The sequence below is a fragment of the Cavia porcellus genome, unplaced genomic scaffold (assembly GCF_034190915.1).
Source record: "Cavia porcellus strain 051 isolate PalLab524CR breed Dunkin Hartley unplaced genomic scaffold, mCavPor4.1 scaffold_21, whole genome shotgun sequence".
NCBI classification, from domain to species: domain Eukaryota; kingdom Metazoa; phylum Chordata; class Mammalia; order Rodentia; family Caviidae; genus Cavia; species Cavia porcellus.
This window is the reverse complement of record NW_026947504.1, coordinates 5,676,125-5,700,236: the sequence shown is the minus strand read 5'-3', so window position 1 is coordinate 5,700,236 and position 24,112 is coordinate 5,676,125. Positions and strand designations below refer to the sequence as shown.

Genomic DNA, 24,112 nt, shown 5'->3' with positions numbered 1-24,112 from the left:
ATAAATAGTCAGAAAAATGGCCGCGAATACATCTGTAACCCCTGTGGCCGTGACGGCTGCGGGGATCTCTGCCCTGTGCACGAACTCAGACTTCTCAGATTTGCGGGAAATTAAAAAGCAGCTGCTGCTTATTGCCGGCCTTACTCGGGAGCGGGGCCTACTGCACAGTAGCAAATGGTGAGATGTTGGGGTTGGAAGCGACCGGTTTTGGATCCTGGCCTCCAGGGTTTGTCAACCAGATGGGTCTGTGTGGGTGTTCCAGGTCCGCGGAGTTGGCCTTCTCACTGCCCGCGTTGCCTCTGGCCGAGCTGCAGCCGCCGCCGCCTGTCACAGAGGTAAGGGCGTCTAACTCGGGTGCTCGGCATCCTCCAAGCGTCCAGTCAGCGCCGCGTAGCCAGCGGCATAGCGGGAACGCAGTCGCTGAAAGAGCTGCGTGTTAGAACTAGCGGTTTTATCCGCGAGATTATGTTGAGCCTTGAAAGAGACATTTGCTGCTCTTAAGATGTAGAGAAATAGTAAACAATCATTGCTTAAGATTTCAGCGTTCTCGATTTTGTAGGCAACCGTAGACAGTGCCCAAATGTTGAGAAAATTTCACGTTTTTGCAGCTGCACGATTTTCTTTCTTTTTTTTTTTTTCTTTGAGACAAGATTTTACGAAGTTATCCAGACTGACCGCGAATGTGCTCCATATTTCATGTAGCTGATTGGTGTCGCAAATAAGTAAATAAATAAGACAGTAGGCTTTAGTTTTAAATATCAGCCAACTGGTGACTTTGGGTTGCTTAACCTCTTGAGGCACAATTTCCTTATTTATGAATAGTAGATAATAATAATGTCCACTTCGGTGAACTGAGAGAATTCAATGAGATGTAAATAAAAGGTGGACTGTTTAGAAGGACTAGGCATTCAATAAAATTCGCTATTTTCATCATTATTTCAATTATTAACAAAGGTGAGATGGCTCGATTGGAAGGATATAGTACTCTGATTTTCAAGTGGGTTGCATCTATAGCTTAGTCATGTTTTTTACTAGGAGAATCGATGTGGGCAAATGAATTGTCCCCCCCTCCCCAGTGTCAAAATTTATTTGAAAAAGTAAAAGTGAAGAGCTAGTTTGGATCGAGTAAAAGAGGAAAAAGCAAAGTAAAAGAACACTCTGAAGAAAGCAGGGTGAATTATGAGGAGAGCCGCAATAGCCTTTTTTCTTTTACTGATATAAATTTTACATTTTGAAATTGGTACATTTTAGGAATACATAATGGTCACATTCATTATAGGGAAGTTGTACTTGTACATGATATATCTTGCTGCTGCTTTTCCCCCATTTCTCTCTCCTCCCTTCCTCCCATCTTTTCCTTCTTTATTTTCAAACGGTTTTTCATTTTTCCTTCTGTTTCTTTTTCTTGTCCCTTATTTCCTTCCCTCCTGCTTTCCTGTTCTCCTCATTTGAACACTTTCTTCCCATTTCACAATATCTATTATACATTTTGTTCCTTGTTTACACTTTCGACTTCTCACACCAGGGAAACAATGAAGTATTTAAATATGTATATTTGATTTATTTCACTGGAAATTAATAAACTGTTTCTTACATTTGGGGTTATACTGTTCCCAATCAGATATATAAACCTGTCTCTTTTCTAGGAGGATGCCCAGGACATGGATGCTTACACCCTGGCCAAGGCCTACTTTGATGTTAAAGAGTATGATCGGGCAGCACATTTTCTGCATGGCTGCAACAGCAAGAAAGCCTATTTCCTGTATATGTATTCCAGATATCTGGTGAGGGGCATTTTAAGGTGTTGATCTGCCTTTAGTGAAGTTTCCACATTTTTTTTTTTGTCTTTTTCCTTTTTATCGGTACCAGGGATCAAACTCACGACTGCCTGCTTACAAGGCAGGCGCTTATGCCACTGAGCTAAATCCCCAGCCCCCAAAGTTTCCACATTTAAAAGCAAGTGTAAGAAGTCTAATCTTTTAAATAGTTTAACAACGTGGTCACCACATAAATGTACTTTATAAATACTTAACAGTAGCAGGGCATGGTGACACATGCTTCTAATGTCAACTACCCAGGAAGCTGAGATAAAAGAATTGCAAATTTGAAGCCACCCAGAGTAAGTTATCAAGATACTGTCTCAAACATAAAATAAGTGGTTGACTGGGGATTTAGCTCAGCAGCATAAGCACCTGTCTGGCAAGCATGAGGTCATGAGTTCAATCCCCAGCACCAAAAAAAAGAAAAGTAATTAGCCAGGGATTTAGCTCAGTGTCTTAAGCGCCTGCCTGGCAAGTACGAGGTCGGGAATTCAATTCCCAATACCAATAAATAAATAAATAAATAAAGTAAATGACTATGTTCTTATTTGAATGGTGGTCTGCCTTCAGGCTGTAGGGTATGCTGCTTTTACTTGGCCGCAAGTCATTTTCAGAACCTATTTCTTGTGCTACTGTTAAAAAAATGAAAAGAGTAGAGGTGCAGTTCAGTTGTACAGCATTTGCTTAGCTGTGTAAAGTCCTGGGTTTGATTCCTAGAACCAAAAGTAATCAATTCATCAAACAGTAATTTAAAAATTACATGTCAAGGGGCTGGGGATTTAGCTCAGTGGCATAAGCGCCTGCCTTGCAAGCAGGCAGTCGTGAGTTCGATCCCTGGTACTGATAAAAAAAAAAAAAAATTATATGTCAAAAAAAATTATATGTCACGCATAGTAGTGCATGCCTGTCATCCCAGAATTTGGGAGACTGAAGCAGAAGGATCTTCCCAAGTTCGATGCCAGCCTGAGTGAGCCTGAACTATATAGAAAGACCCTGTTACAAAAAAACTAAAATCCAAACCAACCCAACCTAACAAAATGATGATATGAAAGAAAATATTTTGTTCTGTTTTGAGACAAGGTTTCACTCTGTAACCCAGGCTTTAGCCACTGTCCTTTTGCCTCAGCCTTTTGACTACTGGAATTACAGGTGTGCCCCACAGCCTCTGCGGCGGCCTTCTGATTGTAGGATTACAAGTGTGTGCCATTACCACTGGTGAAAATGTGTTTAAGAATGACTAACAGGGTGATTATTTGACTTAGGTTATATAAGGTTCTTAATGTCTATGAATTGCTACTTAAGAATTAAATTAAAGAACCTGAATTAATTTTTAAATTTATAAACTCAGGCCAGGCATGGTGGTGCATGCCTGTAATCCCACCACTCAGGTGCTGAGGTAGGAAGGTTTAAAGTTTGAGCCAAGCCTAGGCAAATTAGCAATTTAGTGAGAACCTGTCTCAAAGTGAAAAATAGAAAAAAAGGTCTGGGATGTTGCTCGGTGCAAAGGCCTTGGGTTCAGTTCTCATTACTGCCCCCTCCAATGTATAAAGCAATGCAAGTAAAGTTATAGTGAATAATAATTTAAATATAGTTTATTATTTTACTTTTGAACATTACAAATGTATTTTCCTACATTTTTGTTTATTTAGGTTTTTTTTTTGGAGACAGAGTCTGGCTCTGTAGTTCAGGCTAACTTGAGCTCACTGTGTAGTCCAGGCTGGTCTCAGACTTGGCAGCAATTCTTTTGCCTTGGCCTCCCAACTGCTGGGATGACAGGCATGTACCACCCTGCCTGGCTGCTGCTTCTTTTTTTTGGTCTTTTGGAGACAGGGTCTCCCTATGCAGTTTCGGCTAGCCTTGAACTCACTTTGTAGCCCAGGCTGGTCTCAAACTTGCGGCAAGCCTCCTGCCTTAGCCTCCTAAATACTGGGATTACAGGGATGTGCCCCCACTCCTGGATGTGGCTTCTTAGGTATAGTATATGTAGATGGGTTTTTAAAGTATTTTATAGATTCTTTACTTCCAAACTTAGCATTCCTCACTTAACATAGTTTATAATTGTCAAGTTCTATAACTTATTGTGGTCATGGGCCACATTTAATTTTTTGTCTTCCTTTCCGTTTTTTTTTTCCTTTTTTCGTCTTGTTTTTATTTATTTATTTATTTTTTCCTGGTACTGGGTATGGAACTTGCAATCTTGCACCTGCTGTGCAGGCACTTATGCCACTGAGCTAAATCCCCAACCTTATTTATTAATTTTTTTTTTTATCGGTACCAGGGATCAAACTCATGACCGCCTGCTTGCAAGGCAGGCGCTTATGCCTCGCTGAGCTAAATCCCCAGCCCCTTAATTTTTTAAATTAATTTTTTGAAGCATAATTATACTATATAGTGCAGGTTGGCCTCAAGCTAGTTATAGTTCTGGCTGACCTTGAACTCAAGTTGACTTTCCTGTCATAGCTTCCTGAATACTAAGATTACAGGCACGAGCCACTGTGCCCTGCTAATTCATCTTTTTTCCTTCCTTCCTTCTTTTTTTGGTACTGGGAATCAAACGTAGGACCTTGCATTTGCCAGGTAGGTGCTATGCCATCGAGCTATGTCCCTGGCCCTTGTTCTTATTTTGTTTTTACTTTTTTATTTGTTTTACTTATTTATTTATTTTTGGTACCAGGGATTAAACTCACGATCTTGTGCTTGTCAAGTAGGCACTTACACTGCTGAGTTAAGCCTAGCCCTTTTTTTTTTTTTTGGTACTGGGGATTGAACTCATGACCTCAAGTTTGCCAGGCAGGCATACTGCCGAGCTAAATCCCTGGCCCCTTTTTAAAAATCTTTAATTGAGGTAAAATACACATTAATTTTACTATCTTAATTTTTTTTTTTTAATTTCAATTTTTGGTACTGGGAATTGAACCCAGGGCCTCTGCATGGAGGTTCATCCCCAGACAGTTTTATTTTTATATTTTGAGACAGGGTCTTACGAAGTTGTCCACCCTGGGCTCTAATTTGAAATCCTGCTTCAGCCCTGGAGCGCTAGGATTTTAGGCGTGTGCCACCATGCCCAGCTCTTCCAGTATTTACCACAGCATTTCCCCTTCAGGGAAATCTCAAAGATCAAGAATTGCATTTAGTTGTCATGTCTCTTTAATTTTCCCACACCTAGAATAAACTTTCTTTGTCTTTTATTTCAAATCATATTTCAAAGCTTATGCTTCTTTCCTCTTTTTCTTGGTTTTTGCTTTTATTTTTAATTAATAGACTTTTTAAGATCAATTTTAGGTTCCACAAAATTGAGCAGAAAGTACAAGGGCTCCTATATACCCCCCCCCCCGCCCTCTGGTCAGTATCCTGCACCACTGATGTATTTGTTATAGTCACTGACTTAGCACTGACACATTGTTATCAACAGAAGTCCACAATTAAGGTTCAGTCTTTATGTTGTACATTTTATGGGTTTTGATCTTGTTTGTTTGTTTTATTGTCTCTCTTTTCTCTTTTTTGCAGCACTGGAGACAAAGCTCAGGGAACACTGAGCTACACCCCACCCCAGTTCTCTTCTTTCTTGCTTGCTTGCTTTCTTTTTCTTTTTTTCAAGTGCCATTTATTTTTATTTTTTGAGGCAGAGTTTTGTTATACTTTTTAGCCCAGGTTGGCCATGAATTTGCACTAATCTTCCTGGCTCATCCTCCTGAGTGCTGGGATACAGGTGTGTGCCATCATGCCCAGCCCCTTTTCATTTTTTACCAGTGCCGGGGATCGAACTCACAGCCACGCACTTGCAAGGCAGGCGCTTATGCCGCTGAGCTAAATACCCAGCCTCTAGTATGTGTTTTTAAAATAACTTGAAACAAGACCAATTTGTTGATTTTTCTCTTACAGTCCGGAGAGAAGAAGAAGGATGACGAAACAGTTGATAGCCTAGGTATGAGGTTTTTTTTCCTTTTATCTTTTGACCTAAAAAGCAAGGCTACAGACTTAAATGGCTATGGGACCAGGCAGGTCTAATAAATAGACTGAGGAGCCTTGCTACAGATTAAAGAGCACCTGACTTCTGCTTAGCTGCCTGGTTCCCACCCAGCTACAGTTGAGGCTGCCTCGTGAACATCTGGATGGGGCGTTTTAGGGTTTCTTCCCTTGCCTGGTCCCTGTTTCCTGCAAGCTGAGCTGAAAATTGAGGCTCCTAATTTTTAAACATTGATAACCAATTCAAATTTTAAAAACAAATGTGTTGTGGGCTTCATAAAATGGGACTGCAGACCCAATTGCAATTTCTGAAATAAAACTAGTGCATTGTGAAAGATATCATTGTTCACTTTTATTTGCTGGATGTTTCAGGCATAACTGATTGATGCTAAAGAGAATGTATGCATCTATGAAAGTAAAAACTAGCATCCTTATGTTCATTTCTTTCCTAGGTCCCTTGGAGAAAGGACAAGTGAAAAATGAGGCTCTTAGAGAATTAAGGGTGGAACTCAGCAAAAAACATCAAGCTCGGGAACTTGATGGATTTGGCCTTTATCTGTAAGTGTTACAATAATCCAAAACCTTTTTTTTTTTTTTTTTTTGTACTGGAGATTAAACTGAGGACCTAGGTGCTGAACTATATCCCCAGCTGGACCCCTCCTTTTCTCCATTCTCTGTCTCCTCTCTCTCTTTCTATCTCTTTTTTTTTTTTTTTTTTTTTAAATTTTGAGGCAGGATTTCCCTAAGTTGCCCAAGCTGGGCTTGAACTTGTGATCCATACCTGATTATGATGTTGAAGATTTTTTTCCTTTTTTTTGTTTGTCATGTTGGTGATGGAACTCAATACCTTCTCACTTAGCTATATCCTCAGGCCCTTTAAAATTTTTCTTTATTTTGAGATAAGATTTCATTAAATTGTTACATTTCCCAGGCTGGGCTTGAACCTGTGATCCTCCTGCCTCAGCCTTCCAAAGTACTGAGATTACAGACATGGGCCACCATGCCTGGCATAGTCTATTATTTTTTATTTTTTCCCGATGCAGCTTAGGACTTTCTATAAAATGTGTTCTTGAATGGAAAGGTATTGCGAAAGCTTCTCCTGTAACTGTTTCCTTTTTTCCAGGTATGGCGTGGTACTTCGAAAGTTGGACTTGGTAAAAGAGGCCATTGATGTGTTTGTAGAAGCTACTCATGTTTTACCTTTGCATTGGGGAGCCTGGTTAGAACTGTGTAACCTGATCACTGACAAAGAAATGGTAAATCAAGATGAGCTGTGAGAAAACCCTCTGTTGCAAATCTTACGTATTTCTGTAATCCTTTAGTGGGAAGGGGCCAGTTTGGCCAATATGACCTTCGGTTACAGCTTGCTCTTTCCCTTTCACTGTTTTAGAATGAAAATCTTCATTTGATGATACCTAGCTCTTGTTCTGTAGTTGTTGTTGAATTTGCATCCACTTATTATGTTTTTCATAATCTTGTTTTCCCATTCAAATTTTACCATAACTTGTTTTATGGAGTTACTGTTGCAACTGTAAAATTACCCAAAGATGCCATAGGAAGTTTCCTCTGATATCACAGATGATATTGAAACATTTTGCAGACTTCTTTGGAACTATCATGAGTTCTGAAGATTTTTAAATTGTGAAATAATGTGTATGAAATTTGCTTTGCAAACTGCCATCCTTTTATGAGTCACTGTTAGAGTACTTTGTCTACTGTTCATTTTGCTGTTCAGTGGCTAATGGGAAGCAGAAACACCTTACTTCTTGAATGTAGAGCCAAAGGTAAATTGATTTATGCTACTGCATGAAATCTTGGATTAATTTGTATTTACCATCTTTGCCTATTAGACTTACTGAAAGTTTGGTTTATCTCTGAACTCAAAATATGTAATATCAAATTTCTCAGCTTGTCTACTAAAGTCTTGTTCTTTCTTCCATTTTGATAGATTCTTCTCTTCATTGTTTTTCCAATAGTCAGTCTTCACACCTCAGACTCATATTTGTCTCTTTGCTTCCTCTTCCTTAATCTAGTCAGTCATGAGACAGCACCATGGTATTTTCTTGTATACCTCTCTTTCTTTTGGTTTCCTCTGCCCTCTAGTTGTCATCTCAAATACATACTTTCTCCCTAACTTTCGTAGCATTACATTTTCATTTCCAAGATATTCAGCATATTGCTTCCAAACTTATTCTTTTAAAACAAGGTCATCATTCTGTTAGAAATGTGCAATGATTTCCTACTGTGTCTCATTTTTGGTTGTATGATAGGAACCACCTGACCTATTTTCTTGTACATAGCTTTCTCAAACTGAACTAATTGCTTCTTCCTACCATACTCATCATGTCTCTTTCGCCTGTACTTATTCTGTTGGTCTTTCCTGGAGAGTGTCTATCCTGTCTCTCTTCCCTTGTTTCTCTGTTTAAATCCTACCCATCCTGTAAGACTTACTTCAGATTCTGTCTCTTCTTTGAAGCCAGTGTAATCAGATCATTCTTCTGTACTTGTATTTGTAAGTCATGTTCACTTAGTTGGATTATTTGTAATTGTTGTTAGGTGCCCTAAAAATTTTTAATAATAAATCCGGTTTAGATAATAAAGATCGTTCTTGATGTTCATTTGGGAGAGAGATCAAATTATATTATATTATGTCCCTCTCTCTCCTGTTGCCAGCTGAAGTTCCTGTCTTTGCCAGACACCTGGATGAAAGAGTTTTTTCTGGCCCATATATACACAGAGTTGCAGTTGATAGAGGAGGCTCTGCAAAAATATCAGAATCTCATTGATGTGGGCTTTTCTAAGAGCTCATATATTGTTTCCCAAATTGCAGTTGCCTATCACAATATCAGAGGTGAGTGAATAAGGATAATGAAATACCACAGACTCTTGAGAAGTCTGCTGTGTTGTTTTTTGAACTCTTATCTTCTTTCTGCAGATATCGACAAAGCCCTCTCCATTTTTAATGAGCTAAGGAAACAAGATCCTTACAGAATTGAAAATATGGACACATTCTCCAACCTTCTTTATGTCAGGGTAAACTACTTCTCTTCCTTGGGCATGATTAAGCTCTTTTGTGCTTTAACCTACTGTGTTAGGTTGTTAACCATTTGCATTACAATGAGAAAAATATTTTAGGGAATCCCTTGTCATGCTTAGATCATCTTTCTCTTTTCTCCCAGAGCATGAAATCTGAGTTGAGTTATCTGGCTCATAACCTCTGTGAAATTGATAAATATCGTGTAGAAACATGCTGTGTAATTGGTAAGAGCTAACTACACTTTTTTCATTTAAGATTTATCAATAAACATGAATGAAAAATAACAATACTAAAGTATCACTTAATAGAATTACATATCAGAGAAAATCAAGTCTTACTGTAATTGTACTCCTAAAATTTGAGCACATGACTCCAGTGCATTTAAATCTGTGCAAATGCTAAAAATTTGTGTGTGTATATATATGTGTGTGTGTGTAGTTTTCAAAAACTATATTATACATATTGTAATTTTTTTCTCAAATTAATGATGTGTCTTTGCCATCTTTTTGTGTTAGTACATCTTGATTTGTATTATTTTTATGAGTACTATTCTTTTGTGTGCTGCAGAGGATGAGCGATGGGACTGAGTATGGATCTTCCACTGAGCTATACCCCCAGTATGTTATTATAGAAATATATTGCTTTTTTTTCTTTTTTTGGTACTGGGGATCAAACTCATGACCTCGTGCTTTCCAGGCAGGTGCTTATGCTGCTGAACTAAATTCCTGGACCTTACACTGTCATTTTTACTTAGTAATTTCCCATTATGTAAGTTGTGGCTAGTGTTTGTTAATACAGTTTGCTTTAGGAAGTTGGACTCAATGGCACACACCTTATAATCTGAGCACTTTGCAAGACCAAGGTAGAAGTTTGCAAGTTCATGCCTGACCTGGGCAATTTAATAAGTTACTGAGACCTTGAAAAATCAAAAGGACCGGGAGAGTGTAGCTCAGTGCAAAGACTTTAGATTCAATCCTCAGTAATCCCCCCACTAAAAGAAAATTTTGCTTCAGGACATATTTTGTGCATGTGTATTTTTTGCCTGATTGTGCATCTGTTTCTGTGTAATAAGTTCCTAAAAGTAATAGACTGGATAATAGTTGTGTTTGTTTTGAACTTTTGTATAACTGAAAAGTTTGTAACAATTTCTAGTCCTTTAAAAGAGATGAGTCTGTTTCCCTGTATGGGGTTTTCTTTTCTTTTTTTAAATCAGGTTTTCTTAATCTTGCCACTATTGACAGATTTGGGCAGGGTAACTTTTCCAACAGGAAGCTTTGTTGTGTACTGTAGGTTTTTCTAGTATTCCTAGCCTTTACTCACTGGATACTTGTAATTCTCTTCTAAAACTGGGACAACTGAAAATATTTCTAGATGTGGCCATTGCCTTCTGTGGATGACAATAATCACTGTTGGTTGAGAATCAGGACTTTAGTGACCTGATAATTGGTTGGCATAAACAAGTGAGTGACTACTTAGTTGGTTTTGATTCAAAGTCTTGGTTCCCTGAAAATGAAAGGGATACCTGTTTCTAGGTCTTTGGTCTATTACATTAAGATCTTACATTTGTTTTGAGGTGTGGTACACACTTGTGTTTTTAGCACTCAGAAGCTAAGGCAAGAGGATTGTGAGTTGGAGCCTAGCCTGGGCAATTTAGCAACTTATCAAGATCCTGTCTCAAAATAAAACATAAAAAGGACTGGAGATACAGCTGAGTGCAAACCCCTTGTGTTCAATCCCCAATATTGGGGCAGGGGTGGTAGGGACACTGGATTATTTAGAAAACACTTCTTGAATGTCTTCTATGTAGCAAGCACTATACTTTATTTTTGTTTTTTTGGTACTGGGAATTGAACTCACAACTTGGTGCTTGCCAGACAGGTGCTGTGCTACTGAGCTATATCCCTGGCCCAAGTACTGTGCTTTGAATTACAGTTTCTACCTTCATTGCCTATTGAGGAAGACCACCAGAATAAGAAAAGAGCCCTGAGTGTGGTGGTACACACCTTAATCCCAGCTCTGCAGAAGGGTGAGGCAGGAGGTTGAGGAGTTGGAAATAGAGCTCATGGTAAAGCACTGAGAGGGAAAGAGAGGAAAGGGAAACTCCAGTCCTATAGGTTAAGTGATATATATATGGTTTACACAGAATGTTAAGGAACCTAAGAAACATAGTTAGTGCGCTCAGATTAGGGATGGCTTCATGGAGAAGGTGTTGCTTAAAGGATGGACAGGAGCAAATGAGTACAAGGGATGGAGAGGATAAAGGTTGACTTGGGAGAGGAGCAGACATTGATGTCAAAATAGTACATTGTACTTGAAACATGTAGAGGATCACCTGGACAGCTCTCCTTGAATACAGAGCAGTTACCTCCACTGTGGCGAAACCTGACCCTATCTCCATGTACTGGTATGTACAGAGCTGTCTAGCCTATTTCATGTAAATAGGGCTAGCTGAGGTGCTGATGTGTAATCTTTGAAGCCAGGCCTCAGTGTCTCCTTCTAAATGGTTGAGCCCAGTAGGATAACAGAACCAACGCTCCAGGGCTGTCAACTGGGTTCAAGCTTCGACATAACAGGCTATGACTTCCCGGGGCAGAAAAGATTTGCACGTTAGAACTGAAGCATCAGCCTTCTAGAGATGAAGTGCTACCTCAATTGTGTTATATGGATTTGTCTTCTTGCTTATCTTTCTCTCTACATATTGCAGAGGTGCTTTCTGGCCTCCACGCTAACCTAGCTCACAGTACTCATGTAACTCCTGCCATTCTCCCAGTTACTCATCTTCAAGCCACTCCCTTCTTCACTAATTAATAAAATCCTGATTAGGCCCTGGGTGGAGGCCTTTGTTTCATGAACCTTTATCTGGTCAAGACTCAGGACCCTCTGACTGCCCATAACTGTAAATATGTCTTAGTGTCTTTATTCTCCCTGTGAGCTGCACTGGAAGTGGTAGATTGGAATTAACTCACTAGAATTCCAGTACTGTTACAAATATAAACTGCCTGGACTACGACAAAGAGGGGGAAAGGACCTTTGCAGAAATAGTGTAAGAGGTAGGACTGTTTAGACAGGGCTACTTGAGGAATCTTCTATGTCTTGTTAAAGGTTTAGGTTTTCACTGGAGTTTTATTATTATTATTATTTTTAAATTTTTTTGGTACCGGGGATAAAACTCATGACCTTGTGCTTGCCAGGCAGGCGCTTATGCCACTAAGCTAAATCCCTGGCCCTCAAAAGTTTAGGTTTTGAAAGCAAATGGTGGCACATTCTTGTAATCTCAGCACTGGGAGGCTGAGGCAGGATGATACAAAGCCGGCTTGGGCTACTTAGTAAGACCTGTTTCAAAGACAAAGTTTAGGTTTTTTTGTTTGTTTTTGTTTTTGTTTTTGTTTTTGAGACAGATTTTCATTTTAGAATGATGGCTGGAAGCGATGTCCTGAGAGGATTAGTAAAAGAGCAAGATACCAGTGTGAAGGCTCTAGTCATAATGCAGTATAGGGATGATGAGAACCTAAGCTGATACTGGCAGAAGGAAGTGAAAGGTAATTGGATTTTGAAGGAAATTTAGGAAGAATAAAGAGGAACTGGTGGTTGGGTAACCAGATTGGTCATCTGTAAAGTGCCCTTTACATGATGAAGGGAAATAGAGGTGGAAGAAGTAACGAATAGTTCATTTTTAGCCTACTGACTCGAAGCCAAGGTATTCATATAAAGAAGAATGGGCCGGGCCTGGTGGTGCATACCTGTAATCCCAGCACTTGGGAGGCTGAGGCAGGAGGATTGCTGCATGTTCCAGGTCAGCCTGGACTAAATAGTGAGTTCAGGACCAGCTGAACTACATAGCAAGACCATGTCCTTAAGAATAATGACTTAAAAGGTTTTTGTTTTTTCTTTTTTTAATTATTAGAGGCAAACTCAAGTGTTTTTTTCCCCTCAGAATATCCATAATGTCTAGCAAAGTTTTGAACATATAGTCAATAAATGTTTGTTGAATTCAGCCCTCCCTTAAAATTAGGATGAAACATTAGGTAAGATAAAAAGTATACTTCCTCTCTTGTGTTATAGCCAGTTCACAAGAACTGAAAAGGAAAAAGGAGGAAACTGAGGATTTGAAAGGAAGTGTCCCTAAAAGCAGAGCGGCAGCCAGAGTGTCCTGCGTGCTAGCCCTGCTTCTGGTTTCATGTTGCAGTGCGAATCCCTTCCTGCGCTCCCTGTTGGAGAGTGCCAGACTCTCAGAGAGGCAGTGTTGTGTGCATGTGTCTTAGCATAGTTAAGCTTGAAACTCGAGCCAAGCTGCAAGTTGGTTCGTTTTCCAGCTTTGGGGTTGCAGTAGGCAAGTGCTGTGCCTCTGAGTAGTACCCCGAGCCCAAACTATACAGATTTAAATCTACCTGTATGACCTTGGACAAGTTGCCTGCCCACTCTGTGCTTTATTTTTTTCATCTATGAGGCCAGAATAATAGAATCAACCTTCATACAGAGATGAAGATGAAGTACAGTAATACATATTAAAAACTTACAACAGTTTAAGTTGTCTGATACATTGTCATTCAGTACTTATTTATTAGTTTATTTACTTATTTAGCTGTACTGGAGATTAAACTCAAGGCCGTTGTCTAAAGCTATATCCCCAGTCTTTTTTTATATTTTATTTTGATACAAGGTTTCACTAAGTGGGTAAGTTGCCCACCTTCAGCTTGAACTTGTGATCCTCCTTTTTCAGCCTCCTCATTCAGAACAAGTCTTCCATCTGGTTAAAAAAAAATCTTACTATTTAGTGTTGGTCTGCTCTGTCTTCCTTAATTTCTCCTTTTTCATCCTGACTCTGAGCAGCTGGGCCTTAGACCCTGTCACCATTCCCCTGCCTCTTCTGCTCTGTTATTACAGTTCACCTTTGGGCACTCTGCCTGGTCTGCTTTCTCTTCTGTCTCTGAGTCAGTAGCAGAAGCAGATGTCCTTGCATAGGACATAAAGTCCTCCATCAGCTTTGTTCTAGATGAACAAGAAATTGAGTTTGTACTTAATCAAGCAGAGGGTACAGACAATTGATGTCATTGATTTCTCTTGAATTAAGCTAAAAAGCTGGGTCTAGACACATTAAAAATATATATATATATATGGGAGGAATGTTTTATTGTTGTCTTACCAAAATGAAATGACTCCATAATTTAAATTTATTTTTTTGATTTGACAGTGTCTCATGTTCTCTGAAAGTTAGTGTGTGTGTGTGTGTGTGTGTGTGTGTGTATCTTATTCTATTTTTGCCAGAGGGAGTTTTTGTGAGATGGGATCTCAATATTATTTCAGGCTAGCCTTGCAATCACTATTTTAGAGCTAGGATTTAGCTCAGCAGCATAAGCGCTAGAGTGGCAAGCATGAGATTGTGAGTTCAATCCCTGCTACTAAAAACATAGATCAATAAATAAAAAGAAAGAGGCCAAACTATAGGACTGGGGATTTAGCTCGGTAGCATGAGCACCTGCCTGGTAAGCACAGGTCTTTGCCCTGGTACCATTTAAAAAAAAAAGGAAAGAAATATTTACCTCATTGAAATCTCTATATAGCCCAGTTTACCTTGAACTTTCAATCCTTTTACTCAGTGCTGCTGTGCTTGACTGTTGGTCTATTTTTATTTGTCTTATTTATATACATATAGTTTATACATGAAGGAGATTTCGTTTTGTTTTTTAAGTACAGGAGTTTTTTGATTGGTATATTGGAATCTAATTGGATTCCCTGTGTGTGTGTGTGTGTGTGTGTATGTGTGTGTATTTGAGAGTACTAGGGGTTGAACCCAGGACCTTCACATTGATTTTCATCATTTTTTTTTTAAATCTTTGGCCTTTTTTTCTGTTGCTGGGCCTGGTAGCACATACCTATAATCCTAGCACTTGGGAGGCTAAGGCCGGAGAATTACTGCAAGTCCAAGGCCAGCCTGGACTGTGTTATGAGACCGTATCTCAAAAATTTTTTTATCGTGAGACAGGGTCTCACTAAAGTCCTTGGGCTGGGTTCAAATTCTGTCTGAGCTTCTTAAAGTGTGATCATAGGCATATACTATCACACTCGACTTTTTAAATAAAGAATAATCATTCAAGCCAGGTATAGTGTGATGCACACCTGTAATCCCAGCACTCAAGAGACTGAGGCAGGAGGATTGCTGTGAGTATAAGACCTGACTGAACTATATAGGGAGACCTTGTCTCAGAAACAAAACAAAACAAACTTCATTCGTTTTTATTTTTAATTTAATTTTTTTTTTTATTGGTACCGGGGATCGAACTCACGACCACATGCTTGCAAGGCAGGCGCTTATGCTGCTGAGCTAAATCCCCAGCCCCCAACTCATTCCTTTTGAGATAGGGTCTCACCATGTCATCCAGGCTGTTCTCAGGTTCCTGAGCCCAAGTGACCCTCACAACCTCCTGAGCTGCTGGGACAATAGATGTGTGATACCAGTTTACTAATTGGCCTTCCATTGCTACAGTTCCTAGAATTTTATATAAATGACCTTTTTTTTTTTTTTTTGAGACAGGGACTCAATATGTAGTTTAGGAGGGCCACTTGCTTACGTAGCCTCAAATGCATGGACCCTCCTGTCTCAGACTCCTGAGTGTGGGATTATACTGCCAAAAAACACACACACACATTGCGTGCACATGATTACAAAAGTAGAATCAGATTATATACTTTTTTTTTGGTACTAGGGATCAAACTCACAGATTATATACTTAATCCTGCTTTTTAGTTTTTTCAACCAGAATTTGTAAAAGTCTGTCTTGGTATAGCCTCAGTCCATTTTAAAAAATAATTTAGTGCTGAGAATGGAGCTCAGTGGCAAGGCCCTGGTTCAATTCCCAGTACAAAAAAAAAAAAAAGTCACTGGTTTAAAGTTCAGTGAGTTTTGTAAATTTAGAATTTTGGGAGAGTGTACCAGGAATTGAACTCACGCCCTTGTGCTTGCTAGGCAGGCACTGTGCCACTGAGCTATATCCCTGGCTCTAATTTTTTTTTTTTTTATCTTTTTCCTTTTTATCGGTACCAGGGATCAAACTCACGAATGCCTGCTTGCAAGGCAGGCACTTATGCCGCTGAGCTAATTCCCCAGCCCCACTGGCATTAGTTTTTTTTTGAGATAGGGTCTCAATATGTATCCTAGGCTTTCCTCGAACTCTAGATCTTCCTTTCTCCACATTCAAGTGCTGGGATTACAGGCATATGGCACCATGCCTGGCAAATTTACAGTTCTGTAACTATCATCATAATCCTATTCTGAATATTCCACTCACCTCCAAAAGTTCCATGGATCTGTCTGCACTGTTTCTTTCCCACCTTGTAACCACTGCTCTGGCTTCTAATTCATAGTTTTGCATGTTCCAGGAATTTTGTATAAATGCAATTTTGCAGTATTTAGTCTTTATTGTTTGAGAAGGATCTCACTATGTAATTCAGATTGGCCTTGAACTCACTATGTAGCTTAGATGGGCCATAGCCTTCTTAGTGCTGGGATCACAGGCATGTATCACCATACCCACCTCAGTTAGCATGTTTTTGAAGTTTGTCCCTCTTGTTACATTTTTCAGTGGTTCTTTTTATCCCTGAATAGTATTCCATTGTTTGGATAGCCTACCTTTTTTTTTTTCATTTGGTTTCACATTTTGTTTCCACTGCTTTGGGTAGAGAAAGGAAGAAATCTCCAGTTAGTTACACACAGAGTTACACTACTATTTTGTCCTCAGACAAAATTGAGATGGTGTCTGTAGTTGTCTTTATTGAGGGTAGGAGCTGGGGTCAGAAGAGGCCAGCCACTGCTGCTGCGTGTCTGTACTACCTCTGTGCATCCATCCATTGCGTCATAGCCTTTAAGCTGGGTGTGATGGCACATGTGTGTAACCCAGTGCTTCAGTCCTCAGGAGGCTGAGGTAGGAAAATCACTGTGAGTTCAAGGCCAGCCTGGGCTACGTAATGAGTTCAAGCCAGCCTGAACTTCATAGTGAGACTCTGCCTCCATAAAACAAAAAACAGCTGAGTGCATACCTGTAATCCCAGCACTTGGAAGACTGAAGTAGGCAGGTCACCGTGAGTTCAAGGCTAACTCAGGCTTCACAGTGAGTTCAAGGACAGCTCGAACTACATAGTGAGGTGCTGTCTCAAAAAACAACGAAAGACAGGTGGCTTTTACATTCTCTAATAGTCCCTGATGGCATCTTAAAATCTTTCACGTGACCTTTTCATTCCTGGGGGCAAGCTCAGAGCTCTTCCTTTTTTTACTCTTGGTGTACCTGGTTGGAAACCTTGAAAGAATGTGATTTGAAAACCACCAATCTAGGATCACGGATATAGCTCAGTGGCATAAATACCCACCTGGCAAGCTCAAGGTCCTGAGTTTGATTCCCAATACCAAAAAAAAAAAAAAAAAAAAAAAGAAAGAAAGAAAAGAAAAAAAGAAAAACCTCCAATCTAAAGCATACTGTAGAACTTGCCTACCCTGTTTAAAGAAAATAATGTAAATGTTATACCCAGATAAGATAAACTGAAGAGAAAGACTTTAAAAACCAGAATGCATGATAGAGTTAAAAATATATTTTCCAAGGGAATGCTAATATTAGCATTTGAGTACATGTATTTTGACTTTACTGCCAGGGCTTTAGGGGGAATGGATTATGATTTCTTGCCTTGGTAGTATAGCAGACTTTTATTTTTTACATTTCTAGTTCTTTTTTTTTTGTTTATTTCATGTTTTTTCATTAGGCAATTATTACAGTTTACGTTCTCAGCATGAGAAAGCAGCCTTGTATTTCCAGAGAGCCCTCAAGTTGAATCCTCGGTACCTTGGGGCCTGGACGCTGATGGGGCATGAGTACATGGAAATGAAGAACACTTCTGCTGCCATCCAGGCTTATCGGTGAGCATGCAATTGGGCAGTGAGGTGGGATACACTGTCGTGAAGTCAGGAGCCTCTGTGGAGCCTGCAAGGGACTAATCTGGATTCCACCCTCCTACCAGTCTGTGTTTTCCTTTTGTTTTTCTTTTTTGTCTTTTTCCTTTTTATCAGTACCGGGGATCGAACTCACGACTGCCTGCTTGCAAGGCAGGCGCTTATGCTGCTGAGCTAAATCTCCAGCCCCTGTTTTCCTTTTCATAGACATGCCATAGAAGTCAACAAGCGGGACTACAGAGCTTGGTATGGCCTTGGGCAGACTTACGAAATCCTCAAGATGCCGTTTTACTGCCTTTATTATTACAGGCGGGCCCACCAGCTCCGGTAAGTCTGTCACTTGATAATATGCTTGGTGTGGGAGGGGGTGATATCACTTCTGTCTTCTTTTAGCTTTTTGGTGCTGGATACAAAACCTAGAGCCTCATGGCTTCTTTCCATTTTGTTAGCTACTATAAATTACCATAAATGGCTTTTGACTCTTTAGAGACCTACACAGAAACTTGCTAAGTGGTATTTGGTCACTTTTATTTAGTGTCTTTCTCTTGTAGGGTTAATTCTCTAGTACTATAAGTAAGAACACAAAGTAATCTGATTATATGAAGCATTAGACTTAAGAACAGCTGTTGCATAGATCTGAAGTGAAAGCAGTGGAGCTAGTTGCTCCATGGAAGACTTAGATAAGTGAGCCGGGTGTGGCAGTGGACCCTGTACATAAAGATCAAGGCTGAGGCAGGAGGATCACAAGTCCAAAGACAGCCTGGGCTGTCTTGAACTATGTAGTGAAACCAAGTCTCAAAATAACCAAAAGATGGGCTAGAGATATAGCTCAGCAGGATAGCGCCTGCTTGGCAAATTCAAGGTCCTAAGTTTCATTTCTGGTACAAAAACAAAAACAAACCCAAAAGGAAAAACAAACAGAGAAACTCCAGATGCAGTCTTTGCTCTGACTACCTGTTCCTCTTTCTCAGGCCCAATGATTCTCGTATGCTGGTTGCATTAGGAGAATGTTACGAGAAACTCAATCAACTAGTGGAAGCCAAAAAGGTACCTGACAATGGGGCCTGGAGAATTTGAGTGGAAATCTGTTTAGATTAAAGTTGGCTACATGTTCTCTAACTTCTCCTCTGTTCTGATCTATATGCATAGGAAAGTCCAAATAGTTACAGGTTCACAGGCCAGAAATAAAGGTGGGCTGAGATCATCAGTGGAAATGTCAATATGTAGTCTAGGCCTACCAGAACTGACTAGGAAAAAAAAAAAACCAAACTCTTCAATTCTGCAAGTCTGAATTTCTAGGAAGCTTGTGGGACTTTTTATCTTTTATGTAGTTAACTGTGGTGCATGAGGTAGTGGTCAAAATGACCAATTTATTTTTTTCCAACAGTGTTATTGGAGAGCTTACGCTGTGGGAGATGTGGAGAAAATGGCTCTGGTGAAGCTGGCAAAGTGAGTGAAAGGAAGGAAGTGCTATTGATTTTCTCTTGGCTGCTCCAGGCTGGTGGGTCCTGCACGCTCTAGAATCACTCATCCTTACACTTGGTTGTGGAAATATGGAAGGATGTGTGAATGCTGGTCTGGGAATTTATCCATCTTAACTCTAGAGAATGCCACTTGTCTTCAAAGTGGGACTAGCTTTCCTTTTAGGTAGAGGATCAAGAATTGAAAAAAAGAAAGAAAGAAAGAAATGGGCTATGAGTATATCACAGTGGTGGAATACTTGCCTGGAATTATAAGGCCCCATGTTTTATCCCTCGTGCTGCCATCAAAAAAAGAAAAAGAAAAAAATACAGTACCATGTTACCTTACACTGAGTTAAACTGCAGCTATTTATATTTCCTTTTGAAATAAGTCTTGCTCAGTTCGTGGGCAGGCTGTCCTTAAACCTGAAATCCTTGTCTCAGCCTCCTGAGTAGTTAGGATTATATGTATGGGAAATAAATTTTTATGTTAGAGCAGTCTAGGAAAACTACTTTAGGTACTTCAATAAGGGTCAAAAACTTACTAAAATAGAAATAGTTCAGAAATAGTGGGCAACAAATTCTTAATGCATAATCCTTCAATGGTGGCATAATCCTGTAATCCTAGCACTCAGGAGGCTGAGGCAGGAGGATCATTGCAAGACCAGCCTGGGCTACAAAGTGAGCCCAAGACCAGCCTGAACTGCACGGCGAAACCCTGTCTCAAAAGGACAAGAAATGAAACAAAAAAAAACTTCTTAATGCAATTTCCTTCCTGCCAGTTCTTTTCTGAATTTATATTTATTTATTTGTTTCTTGGTTAGTTGGTTGATTCTTTAATTAATTGAGACAGGGTCTTGCTGTGTAGTTCAGGCTAATAGACAGTTACTCTGCCATTGAGCTATACTCTCTGCTCTTTGTTCTAAACTACAACAGTGACCATAACTGTGGTGGGCATTAATACTCTTGGTTCCCATCGTGTTATTTATGTCAAAATTTGTACTTGTCTATTTTCAGTTCTTTTGGACTTAATGTGTTTTTATTTTTTAATTACTAATTTGCTTTGAGTTTTGATTTGTATTTAATGTCCAATTTCTTTTGTAGGCTTCATGAACAGTTGACTGAATCAGAGCAGGCTGCCCAGTGTTACATCAAATATATCCAAGATATCTATTCCTGTGGGGTATGAGTCTTGGTCTTGTTCTTACTAGTCTTTTTTTTTGGTACCTAGAATTAAACTCATAAACTCATATTACCAGGCAAGTGCTTGAACCACTTAGTAAATCCCTGCCCCATATTGGTCTTATTCTTATGGAGGCCTTATTTTTTGGAGGTCTTATTCTTACCATCTCAGTCAATCCTCTTTTCTTTATTTAGGAAATAGTGGAACACTTGGAGGAAAGCACAGCTTTCCGCTATCTGGCCCAGTACTATTTTAAGTGCAAGCTGTGGGATGAAGCTTCAACTTGTGCCCAAAAGTGTTGTGCTTTTAATGATGTAAGTATCACTTCTTTAGAAAAGGGTTTGGATTTTAGGCTAAATATATGCTGTTTTCCATGAAGTGTAGGTAGAAAGTAGATAAGAATGTCAGTGGAAAGCCTATGGAACTTACATATTATCAGTACCTTAACCTGTTTTTGAGAATTGCCTTGTACATATTTTGAAACAGTTGCCTGACTTGTTTCAGACCCGAGAAGAAGGAAAGGCCTTGCTTCGGCAAATTCTACAGCTGCGGAACCAAGGAGAGACTCCTACAACTGAGATGCCTGCTCCCTTTTTCCTCCCTGCCTCACTGTCTGCTAACAACACTCCCACACGCAGAGTGTCTCCACTCAATTTGTCTTCTGTCACTCCATAGTTGGCTACTTTCAAGGTAGCACATTGCTACACCCATGTTAAGCCTTACTTCCATGTATAGAACAACCACATCCGTTCTCCCAAGGACCATAGCTCTTATCCTTTCTACACATGGAGACAGCTCCTTGGGAAGTTTATGACCTTCAGAAGCAGACAGAATAATGCTGGCAGAAGTGTACAATGTACTCCCTTGTACCAGTTAGAAGCACTTCTGTGTCCCTTCTATTCAGAGTGTGACTATAGATCTTGCCCCCTCACCCCAACATCCCTTTTACAGCACTTTTAGCACAAGACAGTGCTACAGGAACAAGGTTTTAATGCTGCTGGGAGTGGGGCAGGAAAAGGAGAGGCCTTCTACTCTACCCTTTTTGGGCAGTATGGGCAGTGGATGCTCTAGGATGGGGTTAGGGCACTAGCCAGAATTAACTTCTTGTATTTGCTGAGCATGACTTCTATTCTGTTGTCAGAGATTAGGTTTAACTGGAGTTAATTTATTCTAATTCCAAAGACATTCTTCAAAAGTTTTGAAAAGGAGCCTCCTAAAAGCTTTTACATTGGAAGTAACTGGAGTTAATAAAAAGAGCAGAAAGAAACCCACTGAGCATGAACTGTTGCTGATCCTTTCTGAGGGCAAAGATGGCTTTATTGTTAACACAACTACCAAAGCAAGGCTAGGAACAGGAATACAGATAACGACCTATATATTTGAAAATAATTTTTTTGCATGGTACTATCGTTTGAACCCAGGGCCTTCACACTGAGCTGCATCTCCAGGCCTTTTTTTTTTTTTTTTTTAAATTTTGAGACAGGATTTGTCCAGTCACCAGATTTGCGAGCGGGCGCCATCGGTTCCAGAAGCTGGGCATCCCTCAAGCCCAGCTAGCTTGGGACCCTCACTCGGGTGGAACTGGGCCCGACACCAATGTGTCTCTTCTCCTGCTGGTCATCTGATGGCGCCCGCTCGCTCAGAACTCCAGAGTCCGTCAAGCACGACATAGTGGCAAGGCCGTTGCAGGCGGGCTCAGGACCGCCGCCCTGGTCCCGTGCAACAGGAAGCCATGCAGTTCCTTGTCCGGGGCCATGTGAGTGTCCCAAGCTAGCAGGGTAGGGGGGATGGTGCAAAGGAAACTCACCCCAGGCCACCCAGCCTCTGGAGCACTCGCTCAGAACTGCCCACGGGAAGTTGGGGGGAGGAGGGCGGCTGACTAGCAGGCCGGCTCCCCGCTGTCCGGCTCTTCCTCCCCACCCTGCCACCACGGCCACCTTCCCACTCCCTCTTCTGCCTGTGACTGTTCGTTTGTGCGTCTGCCCTCCCTCTCCAGGTACCTAGCGCATCCCAGCACCGAAGTCTAAAGATCCCTTGGGGGGTGGTCACCCTGCTGGCCCTGGGGGCTGGGCAGCTGGGTCGCGCTGGGGGCTCATGGGGGCCGTGTTGGGGAGAACATGGGCGCAAGAAGTCAGCATGTTGGGGGTGCTGTCCCCCCATGCCACTGTGTCTCTTCTCCCGCCCCCCCCCCCCCCCCCGCCTCTGTCCTTGCCCCCAAGCGAATACTCTTTCCCCTTCCCCGCCTGCCTCTCCGCTGTTTGGGCCAGGGCACAGCATGCCGCCGCCATCTCCGGGCGGCCTAGCCAGGTTCGAGGGTATACCCGGCCGGTTGTCCAGGCCATGTTGGTGTTGGGCACAGGCCCTCCTTTTCTGATGAGGGGGGAAGATGGTGGGAGCCCCCCGGGTGCCTGTGGGTTTGGTCCTCCCGTCCCGTGTGCTCGTCCTCTCCACTGCAGGCTGTGGCACCAGGCTCGGTGGATTGCCAAAAAGCCACTTCTGCACGTGAAAATAGGCTCTCATGACCCACTCGGACTTTCTGGAGTCGTCAGTTCCTTCCTGCTGGCGGGCCTGAGGTGACCTCATCCGCCTCGCGCGTGGGGGGAAGTGTCCTCACATACGACTCTTAGCGGTGCATCACTTGGCTCTTGCATCAATGAAGAACACAACTAGCTGTGAGAATTGTGAATTGCAGGACACATTGATCATTTACACTTTGAATGCACTTGCTTCCCCGGGTTCCTCCCCGTGCTACGCCTGTCTGAATTTTGCTTGCTGATCAATTGTGACCCCCAGGTTGTCCCCTGGGGTTGCACGGCTGGGGTTTTCCTCGCATGGCCTGGGTTGGTGCCCTCCTGCCCCTTAAGTGCAGACCCAGTTGGCGCATGCCTGCCTGGCCTTGCCAGCTCAGAGCTCACCCCGAACCCCATCATCAGTCCGCATGCATGGGGGCTGGGAGGGCCCGGCGTCATGTGGTGTGGTGCCACCATTGCCTGCTGCCCTCGAGAGGGAGCAGTGTTCGGAAGAGAAGGGGCGAGCCAGAGTGGTTCCTAAGGTGTTGATGTCAGGGAGGGCTGTGTTCTGGGGTGGGTCGAGGCTCAGGGTGACACCGCCCCCTGGCCAGTCCCTTACTCTAACCTGTCATCGCCCCCACACTGCCACTCAGCAGGGGGTAATTGGTTCGAACCCAGTGTTCATCTGGCTCCATGCCCTCCTGGCTCGCCCTGTCTCCTACTCCCCATGTCACCCTTGTCTACCCCCCACCTCCACCGCCACTGCTGTGGGGCGCATTCCCCCTCACTGGCTCTCTCTCCTCCTTCATTCCCTCGGCTTTCCTGCTCCTGCTCCTCCACCTCCTCCTCCAGCTTGCCTCTTTTCCCCCACTCCCCTGGCCTCGCTCTCTCCCCTTACCCTCCTTTTTGGGGGAGTGGCACAGAGTCAGGAGGACAAGGGAAGAAAGGGGAGGCTGCGTTTGCTTTGCCCGGCTGGTTGGTGGGTGGGTGACATCACTGGGGTTGTCGGAGGTTGTTGGGGGAGTCTCTGTGTCGTGGTGTTCTGCCCTGGTGGTGCAGGGTGTGGTGTTGGGGGCAGGTCAAGACTGGGGAACGTGGGCCACGGTGCCCAGAACTGTGCAGGCGGGCATCATCAGGTTCCCTTGCTTCATGTTCCTCCCCAACCATTCCCAGGCAGTGACAATATATTTGGGACATTCTG

The 24,112-nt window shown here is 41.8% G+C and overlaps 1 protein-coding gene across 2 annotated transcripts; it reads left to right on the top strand.

The window, feature by feature from the left end:
- The first annotated feature begins 4 nt into the window (after window positions 1-4).
- On the top strand, window positions 5-21,672 carry Cdc23 (cell division cycle 23). Of its 2 annotated transcripts, XM_003477371.5 has the most exons (16): window positions 5-177; window positions 263-335; window positions 1,647-1,784; window positions 5,703-5,745; window positions 6,239-6,344; window positions 6,910-7,042; window positions 8,460-8,637; window positions 8,722-8,819; window positions 8,966-9,047; window positions 17,572-17,725; window positions 17,966-18,085; window positions 18,730-18,805; window positions 19,146-19,207; window positions 20,323-20,401; window positions 20,596-20,715; window positions 20,906-21,672. In XM_003477371.5, exons 1-16 carry the CDS (start codon window positions 17-19, stop codon window positions 21,074-21,076), a joined length of 1,794 nt encoding a protein of 597 aa, XP_003477419.1. In that variant the 5' UTR covers window positions 5-16; the 3' UTR covers window positions 21,077-21,672. The 2 variants fall into 2 exon arrangements, with proteins under 2 accessions (XP_003477419.1, XP_023416215.1); XM_023560447.2 differs by lacking the exon at window positions 8,966-9,047 and having other exon boundaries at window positions 17,625-17,725.
- Window positions 21,673-24,112: the final 2,440 nt, after the last annotated feature.